Here is a 16,002-nt window from a genome sequence, read left to right on the forward strand (position 1 = left end):
ATTTTTTTTAATTGGTTGATATTATTCCATTTGGCTTATTTTGCATGATAATGTGCTTTCTTCATGTTTTATAAATCAAAATGAACCATCGTGAAAGGGACATTTTTATAAAAATATCTTCTAATGCTACATATAAACTTTCTTAAAATTATTTTTATATTAAAATATATCTAATTAAATACGTGTCTGATCAATTGATTCATCGGTGTGATCCGAAGCTCGTTGGCTGGTTCGATTCAAATAAAAATGGTTGACCCAATTCTTGGCGATCATTGTTTTAGTTGACTATGAGCGTATGGGCCTCAAGTCCAAATAATAACGCGAGCGTCGAATCCATTTTTTTTTGGGTCAAAGGGGACTTCCTGCTCTGACTCTCGACGGCAAATCCACGTACGAATCAACTCGGTCAACGGGCCTCCGCTACGTCCGTTGACCTTTTCTTCAACCGTCCTCCCGTCCCTGAGGCCTACCTACATCACGTTGTCACTTGCTTCCGCCACGTGTCAAGAACTCACTCGCTCTCCCCATGCCTATATCAACCCTCGCCAAGAGACAGACTCTCGTCGGCGAGCTCAACTTTGTTTGACACATCTTCTCATCGATCATGGCAGCGGTAGGTTCTTCACCACCAACAAATCCACGTATCTCTCTCTCTCTCTCTCTCTCTGCTTTACTAATGGCGTGTCCTTCCTCCGTAATCCCCTACAGGGGCATTGGAGATCGGTAGCGCGCCGCGTGGGGTCAACACGACGCCTCTCAACCTCGACCACACCCAAGATGAAGCCCATGTCATCGGTAGGCGCTGGATTTATCAATCATGACCATGGCAGCAAGCTGAGGTCCGACTTCGTCACATACATACCTTCATCAATCCTTCGTATATCTAGTCCTTTAATGCTGACGAGCTCAATAAGTTATTTATACGTGAACGCATGCATGCATGAATACACGTATATGAATGTACGTAGAAGTTGTGAAACGTTTGGTGCCATCAGGGAATCGAAGGCGGAGTTCACACCGATCGGCGTGATGTTGGGGCTGGTGCTGATGGCGTTGACCATCGGCGCGCACGCGGCGAACCAGCAGTTGGCGCACTCGCCCGGCGCTCGCGTGAGCAAGAAGAAGAGGGAGATGATGGCCGAGGTGGAGGAGCCGGAGCACGTGGCCGGCGAGGCGGACCGCTTTGTCACCAAGTCCTTCTCGAGGAAGGTGGCTCACCTGCAGGACTTGGACGCCGTCAGATCCGACCCGAGTCCCCCATCCATTCCATCAGTATATACTCTCCTTTTATTATTATTATTATTATTATTATTATTATTATTATTATTAATCTAATTTACTGGCTTAAGCTTTTGTATGAAAAAATTGATACTGACTGATAATGTAAAAAAAGAATAAAGCTACTTAAAGTGTTTAAAAAAAAAAAGCTCGGAAGTTCCTATATTCAATCCTTTTCTACTTTTCTTTTTTTTATTGTTGTTGTTGGATATGTCGTTCCTACACATCTTTCATTTATTTTTTGAACCACTAGTGAGTTAGAGATACAATTAGATATTCTAATAGCATCATTCATGTGTATAATCATGAATGATGCTTATTTTTCTAATAGCATCATTCATCTGTTCATTATTTTTCTCGCGCCTCCAGTGAGTCATACATATAGCTTAAAAGAAAAAAAAGATCAAATCATATTCCAATAGCTTCATTCATGGCATGTAATCATACCTCGTGCTTTTTGGTGCAGTCCACGAGCCACGGAGACGTCGAAGACTGATGGAGTGAATCCACCAAGGGGCCATCAAAGATCATGCGGGATTGGCTTTGATATCCTTCTCTTTTGCTTTCCCTTTAGATATCAGCCCACCAACTATCTGTCTGTCTGAGACCGATAGAGGGTGTTCGTTCTTGCTGTTGCAAAACAAATGGAATGGGAGTTTTGTGTACCGGAAGCGATTTGTGCACTCCGGAAGTGATCGTCTCTTTTTATGTTAATGTTCTCCTTCTGTTGCTATAGAAAATTTTGAAGGATGAGATTTGTGTTGTCGTCACCATATCCTCCGTCGTACATCTGTGGAAGAATGATGCAGAAACAAAAAGTAAACAAACCATTTCTGGTGGAAATAACACCCGACGACAGTTGCATCATCTCTTCAATGTGTTGATTCCAGCAGAAGTGAGTCGAAGGACTTTTTCTCAGATCTGTCATTCATAATTCTGCATAATTTACCCAAGTAGTTGATGTTGAAGCTTCTCTTGAAGTAGAGAGATGTTTTTATCCAGAAAAATGCTTTAGTCTACTCTTTACTAGCAAACTCTGCTACAATTGTGTGCAATTCTGTTGTATTTGATGAGAGGAAGTCAGAATTCTTGTATCTGTATTAGACACATCATATACATTTTATGCTGAGATCTTTTAGACTTGTCCTCGGTGTTAAGAAGCTCGGCATTAAGCCTGAATACATATCCTCCTCGGCTGTTTAAAAGTGATTTAGGGTTCACAGGGCACTCTTTCTACCATCTGCTGTAGATATTCATGTAAAGGAGTACTCTTTGACAAGATTAAAGTACTGTGGAAATTTTGGACAAGAAAGCATTACACCATAACACTATAGATTCTCTGCTTTTCGCAACTAAATAAGCGTTCATGGTGTTTAAAAGAGAGAGAATACTGGTAAACAGTAAATCAAAGAGAAGAAAAATGTCAATTGTAACTGAGAACAGATCATTACAATCCACAAATAGAAGAAGTTGGATATATTATTCCATCACAAATCTAAATACTGAACAATGAGAGCAAAAGATGTCGACTTATCTACCAAGCCTACTCATAGTGAGATAAATAAGAGAAAAAGAAGTACCATCGACGACGACGGCAATGAGGACTGAGGCCACCACCTCGGGAAGCCAACTGAACCAGACACACCTTGGGCTGAACCTGGAAGTCGAGGGAGGAGGCCAACGCCAAGCTAAGCATGGGAGGGAGCAGAGATTAATGGACACACTTGAAAGAGATAGGGAGAATGAAGAAGATAGATGACAAAGGAGAGAATGAAAACCTTCGAGGGCAGGAATGAGAGGAATGGGATGGCATAAAGGATATGGACACTAACAACAACAACAAAATCAAATATGTAAAAAGTCAAATCAAATAAATAATTCATTCCATAGTAAAGCCACAATTCTAGTTATAAGTCAAATCAATATGAAGAATGCTGATTAAATACCTTTGCAACTTTTTGCATTCCCAAAAATTCTAGATTTCATACCAGTACACTGTCACACACACATTGTATACGCTACGATCGGAAACAAACTACAACACTTATCCAGTCACTCGAGCTAGTCCAAGATTCAAGTTAGATGTATCAATACACCAGTTATACAACCTGAGATTTAGATCCGAAGCTTCTTTCCAGGTTGCGGATCATCATTGTACTCCCCACCATCATCATTGCCCTCTCTCTCTGCCTTTTTCCTTGCGAGGATTTTATTGATCTTGTGAAGCTCGTTAGTAAGCTTCTGGTCCTTGTTTTGCTTCCTCGTCTTCCGTCCATCCTGCATCTTGACTCCAAATTGGAAAGCAGCCTTTGGCATCGCCTCCTTTTGTTCATTGTACTTAGCCCACTCCTCTTCTGTCTCAAAATCCCACCTGTGAAGACGACCTTTTGCCTGTTCCAGAATCATGTATTAGCATAATAAAGCTCAATAACATAAAGATGAATGCAACTGTAGGATGAAGAGTATGCCACCATGCAGGTGTATTAAAAGCAGAAGACACCACATGAAACATTAGAATATCTTTTCAGAAAAGGAGCAATTTCTCTTGGGTTCTATATGCACCAGCAAGTGCAAAGCACGGCATGATCGAGCACATTACATGTTCAATCTGTGATGGGCATGGCCATGGAATGCAATCCCAAACACCATGATTATACTGCAAACAAGGTTTCTTCAATTATGCACAAACTCACTACTACTTGCTGTATCTCAGAAAGATATCATAGATTGTTTCGAGAATCTTCATGCATGGTACACAACCAAACTCAGCTTCAGATTCAGCTATGTGATTTAGCATCATCATTGGTGCCAACAAACTTTATGGATCATTAGTGATCAGAATCAGTATGTCCTTCCGATAACTAGCATGACTAGAAAGTTCAAATTAGATCCCGATCATCTGGAAGCAGCTAATTGAATCGACTGGGATCAATTAGACTGATCGTTCCATCATGGCCAAGCTGGGTGGACAAATGTCCCACGAGGGCTTTTGGATCGGACCAGACCACTCATGTATACTATGTCCAACCCAGCCAAATGCCAAAAAAATAAAACCAACTCTGCATACCAACTATTGGATCACCTACTTCCTGAATATGGAGATGGATAAGACCTGGTAATCCAATGAACTATGCTTTATCTCTACACTAATATCAAATAAAATAATCCAGTACAACATCAATTGTTTAGCATAGAATCAAACTGTTCGTTAAAAATCAGAAAAGAAAAGCAAGTACCAATATTGCTTGTTTGAGCAAACAAATGATGCTGATACAAGGGCATGCATTTTAAAATATGTGCCTGTTGTACTTATTTGTAAAACTTAAAACATTAGCAGCAGCAGGATAATTAACCACAATTCAACCATGACAGACAGATATGAGTGACTTGATATTGCAGATGAAAATAGAAAAATAACAGCAAAACATGTTTGACTGCAAATAAACAAGTGAAAGAGCTTAGCAACTAGCTTAGGTAAAACAAGGGATTCAAAAAACAGTTGTATCAGTTAGCAGGACAAATATTTACTGTTCTTCCTCCAAAAAATTGCATCAAAATCTAATGCCATAAAACTGCTAAGAACATTGTGCAGCACTATTTTATATTCAAATACTTCCTCCCCAGACCCCGTATTGGCAGAAGCCTTCCTTGTACATTGGGTTTGCCCTTTATACTTCAGACCTTTAAATTTATTTTAGGGTTTTTAGTCACGAAAACAACTCTTTCCTTGGTTCTTGCTTACATTGACAAACCCCAAATTAATGGGAGCCTCATGCACTAGGCCACTCTTTTTTCAGAAATATTCACAATGCATGTCATATAAGATAATCTTAGCAGATTGATGAATTAAAAGAAGTGAAAAGGTAACAGAAAATTAGATCTACTCTACAGGATGTTTATGTACCAGAAAACATTTTCTAAAACAAAGGATTACTTACACGGCCGCCCATGTCCATTTTTGACAAGTCATCTTCGTCATCACTGTCTATCACCTCATGATTGTACTCCTGATAACCAGGATAACATTCGGAGTAACTTTCAGATATAAAATTTGGATCCTTCTCACGAGAATCCTTTTCCCTTAATTTTTGAAGCCTTTGGTCATCACGCTTAAAAACAGACCCTAAACCACGGTCCTTGTCTTCTTGAGTCATAAAACGTGGATCTTGGGATACATTTGCTCCTGCCAATGCATCATAGCCCTGCATATTTTGTTGCAGATACTGTTCAGGATAGGCCAATTGTTCAGTGTACTGATACTCTGACCACTCTCCTTGGTATCCAGCGGCCACCATTTGAGCTTGAATGGCATCATACCCATTCTGCAAGATAGAGGTAAGAAGAGTGAACATTCATATTAAGATGAAAAAATATGAAGTTGGCTGAATTCTTTGACCAGCTCAGGCTAAGCAAAGCATGAACAAGAGGAAGATCAAGAATCATGAAGAATCTTCTAAACCTAATCATACCAAGTTCCCATGACAAATAATCCTATGAAATTTTATCTATCTTTTACCAGAAATAAAGTATCCCTACAATCATTTCTCATATAAGCAGTGACCACTTTTTCACTAGAAAGAAAATCAAATTAGAATGAACTCACTGTTTGCTGCCATGCTTGAGCAGTTTCAGGAGGTGGGATGGGACCATAAACAGGTTCACTGAAATAAGACTGCTTCTCTCGGATATGTGGAGACTCTTCCATGTCCTCTGAAACTGGGCTTTGACTCATGTCCTTACTAGGAACAACGTAATCAACTCCATCGCCTACAAATATGTCATCCACTTCAATTCTAGCAATAGGAAGAGATTTCTTCTCCTTTGCATCAACATTACTCTTGCGATGAGCAGGTGCCATTTCTCGTTGTGGATGGGGCTTCCTGATGTCACTAGAGTGTTGTCCAGGCTTCTCTTCATCATGACCATTAGCAATTCCAGAAATCTTCCCTGCCAGTGAAAACAATTAACTATGGTTTAGCTCAGCAAGCTAATTTCTTTAGTGTCTGGATCATCTTCGAATAAGAGTTTTAGTAAATATTGTCAGTATAATTGGTCTCCAGATCCAAATGGTTTAAATCAATTTAAAAGTGAAAGTCAACAGCTATTTAAAAAGTTACAAATATACATGAAGAATGTTGCAAAATAGTTCAGTTGGTCATAGAATAGGTCTATTAATTCTTTATAGAAAAGAGATGCCAAAAGTTCCCTTTCAATACATGTGAATGCCTTTTTATTGAAAGAAGTGTAATGACCAGTGGACTTCCTCTCTCAATAAACTCATCACTTTCTCTACTTCTTCTGTCAGTCTAGGGACTTCCTCGGTTATCTGTAACAGGTACTATTCATTATAAAGGTGATCCATGTTACCTTCACTTATGGTATCTACCAACAGAGCATTGTTTGGACTTTGGACTATCTATTGCTTTGTTGTGAAAATTCTGTAAGAAAACCAAGATTGTAGGCCCTTTGCTGTTGCTTGTCTTCTGGCAGAATATCCCCAAGAAATTACTTTGCAATAGTCCTTAAACCTCTCATTGTGACCAACCAGCACCATTATCCCATTTGTTTGCTGCTTTTGGGTTGGCCAGTTCTCCAAATCAGAAAAGTCAAACAAGCCACATCGCCGTCAATTAATCTCAACAGAAAGGTACTGAGAGGTTGCTAAACAGCCAATTTCAAACATTAAACAAGTCTCTTACTCATCCAGTTTATATTCCAGGAAGCTCTTTTTCTTCTCTCTGATCTTTTTTAAAAGTCTTACAAGGTCTAGAAGTCCCTATTCAAAAGCAGCAAGACTGTCCCAGATAGAACATATGAAAGGCCTCTTTCTGGGTGGCAGTATATCTCTAACCTAGTCTTTTTTCTTCTTCCACTTTCTCCTTTCTTACTATGCTTCTTTTGCCTCCTAATTATCTCCAAATTGTTTGGTATCTATTTGAACTTCTCTCTTCTGATAGCTGCGACTTTGCTGCCAACCTCTTAGTTTTAGTTAGATTAGACCAAATGAATTAGGTCACAATTGCTGCCATGATTGATACCAAGGTTTTCAATCTTGACATCCCTACCCATACCAGTTCCATGTCAAATTGGTGTGGGTCCCAGTACCCACCAATAAAGATAAAAAAAGGAAAAGTACACAAGTAAAAAATCTATACTAACTTCCTACTTCATTTCACTTTTCCATCTCGATCATCCCCAGTGTCAAGCCAGTGAAGAAATTTTATAATTAAACCGATCTACCATTTGTTTTAGCATTTATATCAAGATAAACTCAAACCAACTAGTTCAGTCCTGAAAATAACCGCTATAGCCTGCTTCTTAGCTTCTGTTAAAATGGTTGATTCACAAAGTGGTCCAGCATTGAAGCAGTATCTACAACCTGCATCAGTCAGCAAGCTACAGTGTTTAAAACCTTGGTCGATATTAACAAGTGCAACTTCCAATACTGTGATCATATTATTCTTGCATAATAAATATAATTTCTCCTGACAATTAAGTCATATCAAGTCAAAGGTCCAAAAAAAAAAGTTGAATCTAATTAGTTCTCATGTGGGTTACTTTTCCAAATTGTACGTGATACCTTTAATTTCTTTCTCCTTTTTCTTTTTCTTAAGAACCTTCCCTGATGATCCAAGACGAAGATATGTCATTATTTTAGCAATCCGCTCAAGGACAGAACCATCCACGCTGACAGTAACCATTTCCTGCAGGATCAATGGGGTAAGGGTGACATTAACTAATTAATTAAATAATAATAATCACGTCAAAGTGGAAGACTAAGTACTTCTGGGACCGGGCAGTCAGCTTTGCTCCTATGAAGAGTAGTAGGGATATCATGTGATAAGCCATCCTCCTAGTAAAGAGCACAAGTAATAATTGTATGTGATACGATAAAATTCTTTACAGACCAAAATAAATCAAATATAGATACAAAAGATCAATAATATCAGAACTGAGTGAAAAAGAAAATAAATTCCATAAAGTAAATCCAGGTCTCGAATCTGTAATGATGACAATATCATATATACTTAAATTGCTTAAGTAAAAAATGGCATATCATAGTTACCAAAGAAAAACAAAGTCAGTGTCTGACAATGGCAGATTGGTTGGTATAAGAACAAAAAAGAAACTTTAAGAAATTGAAATGCATCTACAGACAACACACATGTCCAAGGCCAATTAACAAAGCTTTAGTTCGTAGGTAACTTTAAGGCTTTATCTCAAGTAACAAATGTGCTCAGGAGCAACATTTCAACTGAATACTTGCCACTTCAAATATTTGGGATGTCACAAGCAAGCAAATTAAACCATAACCTTAAAGAGTAAGAGAAACAAACTTCTCCAAGGAACATGTTGTAGGTCTGATCATTTACGAGTAAAAACTTTTAATAACAATAATGCAAGATATATATCATGGTTCATCTGATCGGTCCATACCGTTATACCGACCAGCGATCGGTATGATATGTACCAATCCGTACCAACATACTGACACATGATACGATGGGACATACCGACAGACCGATATGTACTACTCATACTAGTCTCCTATTGGACCATTACATACCACCTGTACCAGGCAATATGCCACGGCACAACAAACCCTGATATATACTATGTTCTAGTCCCTTTATGGAAGTATACTATAATTCTAACAAAAAACTAACAGTACACATGCTAATATGATGAAGAATGAAGAATCACGGAGTTTATGCAAGGACAACAATGTTGTATACTTGTATCCTACAATGGTAAAAGATAGAATACAAAAGAAAATTTTACCATGTTAAAAATGAATGCCATCCGTCCAGGAAGAAACATTTCATTTGCCTTTATATTGCTTTGTGGTTTGACAATCCACTGATACACTGACTGCAATAATGGAAAAAAACATTAGCAATATGAAGCTCTAGAAAATTTTTCCCCTAGGGTATCCCAACATATAGGCAATATAGACAAAAGAAACTCCCAATAAGATAGTCATTGGATGAGCTCATGAACCTTGGCAGTTGCAGTACGAAATGTAAGCGGCTGGTCTTCCTTGGAAGTTCTGTAAGGAACAGGAAGTAATTGGTGTCAGTAGTGTTAATGAAGATATGGAAACGTTATGGAAGTCCAAACTATGGAAAATATAGTATCGACTTCGAAAAATAGCCATATTCCATGCAATGTCAGTACATTTCCTTGTCAGTACAATGCTATATTTAATACCATGACAACACAATGTCATTGTCAATACCATGCCAACACAGGTGGCACATCAGCATGCTCATTCCTCGGTAAAAAGATGATTACATATTTAGAAAATGAGACAGTTAAGAATCGGCTTCAGGTCCTCTTCTTCTCATTTTGCTAATGGTTGAGTTTACTAGCTATATTCCAGTGATTTAAAAAACGCTAGGCGCCAAAAGGCGCCAAGGTCCAAAAACGCCCGAAGCGTTAGGCGCTCGCCCGAGCGAAGCGATGCGCTAAAATATAAAAAATATATAATATAATTAATAAATATAATTATTTAAAATTTTAAATTAAAATATACTATTAAATTAAGAAAATCTATTAACAGTATTGAAAATTAATAATTTCAAATAAACCTAACAATATTAACAGTATACAGTATACTGTTAACAGAAGGAGAAGAAGGAAGTGTAAGGGGGTGCTGAGCTTGCTGACTGAGAAAAGAGGAAGCGGCAACGGCAGCGAAGTGTAAGGAGGCAGCGGCAGCGGCAGCGGCGAGCGGTGAGAGCGGCGAGCAGCGGGAGTGGGAGCGGGAGCGGGAGCAGGAGTGGCGAGCAGCGGGAGGCGCGAGCAGCGACAGCGACAGCGTTTGCGAGTAGCGACAGCGGCAGCAGAGCAGGAGCGGCGAGCGGCGGGAGGCGCGAGCGGCGACAACAGCAGCGTTTGCGAGCAACGACAGCAACAGCATTTGTGAGCAGCGACAGTGGCGAGCAGTGGGATCGGGATCGGGAGCGGCAATGACGAGGGTTAGGGTTCGGTTGTCACTTATAGCAGTTTCAGTTGGTTCGATTGAACCAACTAACCATCGGAGACTGAACCAGGATTGAACCAGACCTAAAATCCTAGTTCGGTCGCCTTGGTTAACCCAGGCGCTCGCCCGAAGCGCCCAGCGCCTGGGCTCGGGCGAGCGCCCAGCGCCTGGGCTCGGGCGAGCGCCCAGGCAGCGCCTGTTTGAAGCGCGCCGCCTGGGAGATTAGCGAGGCGCTCGGGCCTCGCCTCGCCTCGCTCGAGCGCCTAGGCGAGTGCCTTTTTAAATTGTTGCCATATTCAATATAAACTCTCATCATAATTTAGCTTCCTAAATAATATGGTTTGCATTAATGAAAGTCGGATTAATTTAAAAAAATTATATGGAGTCAAATTCAAGAAAATAAGGGTCTTAAACCAAGTAGAATTAAAACTGAATTTATGAATTGTAACTCTAGAAATTGTAAAAAAAAAAAAATTTGAGAGTATAGTTAAATACTTAAATAGATGCATAAGATCCTACAAGTATTATAGGCATCTAGGATTACCAGTCTCTGAGGAGACACCCTGGTGATCCAAGTGCTCTTTGCAAAATCAAATGGTCAAGACTTCGAGTCCCATTGTCAATGTGTAGTGTGCATGATACTAATGTAAAACACATATACAGAGAGGATTTTTGTTTTAAATTGGATATATTATTTCTGCAAGATAATGATGAAAGGAAGATAGCAGAAGAGGGCCATTAGAAGTTTTAATGAACCCTATGTGCCCCTTAAATTGGAAGAGAAGCTTTATATGATAGTTGTCAGATCATCGACGCTCGAGGATCAAAATGTTATAACTAGAAAGGAGTATATACATCAAGGCAGTAATTACTGCCAAAATAGATCTTAAACTTTTTAAGATAATAGGAAGATGCCCAAATGGGGCCTTTAGATGTTCTAGTTGGACAAGGTGACTAAATTAGTACAAGTGCTGTAAGATGTAAACATATCAAAACTTTATTTACAATAATAAAAAATTAATAGTTCTTATTCAACCACTGATATTGTCTTAACTGTAGCTCTATACCAAGAAAAGTCCACACAGTCAATCCTAAATAGTTGGAACACTATAACGTGTAGTTTTTTTCTTCTAGCTAATCAAGTAATTTGCGTACAATCCCACTATTATTTTATGAGCAACGGGAGTGTCCTGGGTGACAATTTTGACTTAAAAGTTAATGTTGACACTCTTTACATCTACTTTCATAACAATGACTGATAATTTATCGCATTTCATAAGTTATTTATCACTAATAAAGTTAGATTGTATGCATAATTCAGAAGAGCAGGAATTCACAACAAAAAACAATAAAATCAACTAATCAATTCTACAATTCTTCATAGACACCTAGCATTTTATCCTCCTTGATTTCACCTTTAGCCAAAACAAATTATCGTCTAATGTCTTTCTAATCCAATGTAAACTCGGGGTTCGTTTCCTTCATCCAGGGTGCCCTAAGCATGTCCAGTCCGGTACCGAGGCTAGTTGAGAGTAACAGCCACTATATCTCTGATAAAAAGTCACTTTATCAACCCTCAAACCCTATTCTTTATATCGAAGGCAAATTTAAAGATTTTTAAAGCTTTTCTAAGACCTTGAAAATTACTTAAGCTTACTTAGGAGTTTACTTCTTTCAAGATTATTCAAGGAAAATTCATGCACATAAGCTGCATTACCTCAAATCTCTGTTCCACATTCAATCTGAATTGTCTACAATATCTTAATCTTCATTCATGAATAATCACTTCTTACTAGTTGCCACGATGCTTTTTGCTGACAGTGAACAATTCATTTTAAGCATAATTACAAATTGTGAGCTTCCACGACCCACAATCCACCAAAACCCACTCCACTGTAGCATCCAGCCCTAAATAGTATCATGAAAACTCATTTGGATATAGCAAAACAGTTGCATATTGATATCCTGTTGAACCATGTAAATGGAGTTTCTAAATTTTGACCACATTTTAAGGATGGAATTCCCTTAATTATCAAAAGAACCTGACTTTTAGTCATATTCAGAAGTGACGAATCGACTGTACCATATAAAATTGCATAAACATTATGCAACAGCTGTAAAAATAACTAAATAAGAATATATATTATTGCAAAACAGAGATTTGGGCTAGTTGCAACTTTGAAAGACCTGAATCTGATCCTACAGTAACTACTATTTGTTGAATATTCACCATATAACATACCGAGACTGTTCATCCTTCCCATCTTCACCATCTGTTTTCTTGTCAATTTCACTCCTTACCTTGTGAAGCAAAGCATAATCTAACCCTTTGACCAAGTGTGTATGTTCCAGATCCCCTAATGAAAATTTTGAAATGAAAAGGTAAGTGCAAATTAAATAAATATGATAAAAACATAAACAAAGAGGGTTTTGTAGTCAAACAAGCTTTAAAGCTCGGTACAACATGATCCTTATATAGCATATGGCAAGTTTTGCATCAAAATGAATGAAGAGATATGCATAATGGATAATGGAATTCATGTAAAGGATTACTAAAAACATAGAATAAAAATTATCAGCATTAGTGAACAGTCACAAATAGTACCAATCAAGTATGAAACAAAAGAATATTGACAAAAGTGGTACGAATATGTCCAATGGAAAACTACAAATGCACCAACTTACTAGGTGTGCCAATTGAATCAGCGCAATAGAAGACAAAAAAATGGCAAATCCATCCAACTTTGATAGGATGATTTGTAATTGTATATAACCTAAAAAAGAAATTTTCTGGACATAACTAAAGAGTGCTCACATATTAAAGTTAAAAAATAAAGAGACGGGCATATATATATACTAAAACATGTAACTCTCTCAAAATAGAGTCAAATATGTCATTTTGTCTTCGTACCAAGAACTAGTCCAAGGTCCACATCTTTACACAGCAAAAAATGACTGAAGAAATGCACCTACACATATATAGACAAAAAGATTCTTGCAGAAAAATATCAAATTTTGAGCAGATGAGAGCGAAATTTTAAATGGTCTCCCACAGGAGTCCATGCAACAGATTGTTTAGTGTTTCTTTAAAACTAGCATTTTACTTGTAACTTCCTAATAAGAACAGCCCATATTATCAATGCTTCTATAAATTAGACTTTTTATTCTTCATTTGAAAACCTTATTCTACCTCAGGCCTGGCTATTTCTAAGCTCATTTGAATGGTTTTTACCCCAAAGCAAACTGACAACATAACAACCAGAGTTAATGGGGTGCCAGTAACAATATATTATAACTTACACTAGCTATAAGAATGAGAGCATGAAAAATGATACATCTAAATAACATAATTCTTTCAGAAGTTTAGCCCTACATATAAAAATAACTTTTTTATCTTCAACTAAGTGTTTGAACCTAGTAAGTTAACCAATGTACTATCAGAAACAGAGATTCTTAGGGTGACATTATCACACATCACATTCAATTACAGCATCTGAATAGTAACAAATGTCACCATAATCACTTGCACTCATCATTTTGTATGGATATCCAATAGGTACAGTTCAAAGAAATGAAACTATAATTTATTTATAGGAAACACAACTCATTCCTCTGAAAATAAAGATAAAACTTGTTCAGTAAACAAACCTCCAAGATACTTGCTGTTCTCAATAGATATCTTATGTGCATCAGTTAACCTGTAAAATCAATAAAGTAAGAGTTCAATTTTTCTCAGTAAGTACAGTATCATAGATAAGATATCCTAGATGTCATACCTCAGATCAACTGTTCCAGGAGGAGCTACAGCATGAAATGAACCAAGCTCAGTTGGCTCATAATCAGGGTTTTGATCTTCTCTCCGCTCTTTAGCACGATCCCTGTACCTGGGAGTTTCTGGTTCCTCACGCTTCTCTTCTCTGCTTACAGATACTTATTTTAGCATTCATGATAAGATATTGTCCATTATTAATATTCTGTGTTAACATCTTTAGCTACAATCTACAGTCCTATTAAAAAGAAATGCTGGGATATTACACAACAAAATAATGTCTAAAGCAAGAAGAAACTCCTTGAACACAAAAGTTAGACAAAAACCATATGCAGTTGAGTTTTTTTTAAGTCAATAAAATAACAATTGATAAATCATGAACGTATCAAACATCAGATAACAATATAAGTCAAGAAGAAGTGAGAAAAGGTGTTGATATGACTATCTGTCAGCTTTTTATTTCCCCAATTTTTCCTCATTCAGCACCTTGAAATAGTCTATACAGCACTAATTGCAAGCTAGTCGACTAAAGCCACTTTGCTCATTCACAACTCAGCATAACCAAGAATAGCTTTCGACTACTAGCTGGGCTCCAGATTCAATTTTAAGCAACTATTTGATGAAATTATTGTCAACTAAGCTTAGCTAATAAATTCATAATTGGAGATATGCCCATAAGTGCTTGATGTTAAGTCAGGAAACAACACCTAGAGTCATCCTTGCTGTAAGACAATGGAATATGGATATCAAAGTAATACTTCTGGACTTTACAACTATTTCACTAAAAGAATTTCCTGATGGCCGAAAAACATATATCAACTTGCATATGCCAATCTTGTGACATCCCAAATACCTCTTTTCTTGATTTTCTACATTCTTAGCAAAAGCATAGATAAATTAAGATCTATTTTATTTTATTTTCTTGTAAAAAAGCAAACTAAGCACTAGGTTTTAATTATGCTAACTGAAAAGAATTTCTTCTCCAGACGGACTACATTTCAGTGTGAACTGACCGCTCAATTATTGCGATGCTTTGCCACCAAACAGCATGTTACTACTCCCTCTTTACATATTGTGTTCCGAAGTGTAAAATAAAAGAGAGTCGTCATTTTCTCGTCTGATAGAATACTCACAACTTACACATAAAAAGTATCACAAAAAGATGCGAGAACAAGATACTCTTCATTAATAATCTCGGATACATATAAGCTATAGTAATTACTGTAACAAATGGGGATTATAAAGGGGTAGGCTTTTGGAATTTGGTAAGCATTAGGAACTGAAAAAAGAATATGGAAAAGAAGAACTTTCTCAACCCAACACCAGTCAGGTGACCCTAACATACATCTCCCAGAGCAAGCAGATGTTTCGAATGTGATAACACCAGAAAATGTTGCTTTTTTAGCACAAATACATCGAAGCTTTGCATTCATTTTACAAATCACCAGAAAACCCAAACAAACCAATCGAAATTCCTGAATTTGCTTCGTAATATCATCAAATACGAAGCAAAAGAAGGTCAATCCAACAAAATATCATACTATATAAACGGAGAAATAAATAACAACAATTAGAAGAACAAATAAGAGAGAAGTGACTAAATTTTCATAAATCAAACAAACACAAGAATCACTTACTTGCGCCGCATCATCTTCTCCTTGTAGTTCTTTTTCCCCGACGACATGGCTACGAACTTGCAATACGCACCCTACTAAACCCACTTGATCCTGATCTTCTTCAGATCGTGAGAACACGGATGCAACACTAATTCCACCACAAGAAGGAGAAAGAAATAAACCAAATGTTTATTTGACCTTGCAGTAGATGGCGAGATGGAATGGGTGCAAGAGGATACTTGGGAGGGCTCATTACCTCGCAGTTAGGGTTGATCTTCGATGTTGGAGCCCAATTCGTCGTTTCCGTATCTCTGAATCTAATGGGTTTCTCTGTTCCTCTTTGGATTAGGTTT

The 16,002-nt window shown here is 37.7% G+C and overlaps 1 protein-coding gene across 2 annotated transcripts in view; it reads right to left on the reverse strand.

Annotated features, from left to right (window-relative positions):
* Positions 1-3,213: 3,213 nt before the first annotated feature.
* The window catches only part of LOC103972850 (suppressor of mec-8 and unc-52 protein homolog 2), a 12,833-nt gene continuing 44 nt past the window's right edge, over positions 3,214-16,002 (reverse strand). Inside the window, exons 1-12 of one of the 2 annotated variants that reach the window (XM_009387228.2) lie at positions 15,906-16,002; positions 15,671-15,797; positions 14,041-14,181; positions 13,913-13,962; positions 12,507-12,621; positions 9,280-9,328; positions 9,061-9,150; positions 8,063-8,131; positions 7,859-7,982; positions 5,882-6,225; positions 5,217-5,600; positions 3,214-3,669 (exon numbers count right to left, since the gene is read on the reverse strand). The exon at positions 15,906-16,002 is cut by the window's right edge and continues 44 nt beyond it. In XM_009387228.2, coding sequence (XP_009385503.2) covers positions 3,394-3,669; positions 5,217-5,600; positions 5,882-6,225; positions 7,859-7,982; positions 8,063-8,131; positions 9,061-9,150; positions 9,280-9,328; positions 12,507-12,621; positions 13,913-13,962; positions 14,041-14,181; positions 15,671-15,717 — 1,689 coding nt within the window. In that variant the 5' untranslated portion in view covers positions 15,718-15,797; positions 15,906-16,002 and the 3' untranslated portion in view covers positions 3,214-3,393. The remainder of the gene's footprint in view (positions 3,670-5,216; positions 5,601-5,881; positions 6,226-7,858; positions 7,983-8,062; positions 8,132-9,060; positions 9,151-9,279; positions 9,329-12,506; positions 12,622-13,912; positions 13,963-14,040; positions 14,182-15,670; positions 15,798-15,905) is intronic. The other variant, XM_065140016.1, reaches the window with a different exon arrangement.

Source organism: Musa acuminata, chromosome BXJ3-2, assembly GCF_036884655.1.
Source record: "Musa acuminata AAA Group cultivar baxijiao chromosome BXJ3-2, Cavendish_Baxijiao_AAA, whole genome shotgun sequence".
Classification (NCBI taxonomy): domain Eukaryota; kingdom Viridiplantae; phylum Streptophyta; class Magnoliopsida; order Zingiberales; family Musaceae; genus Musa; species Musa acuminata.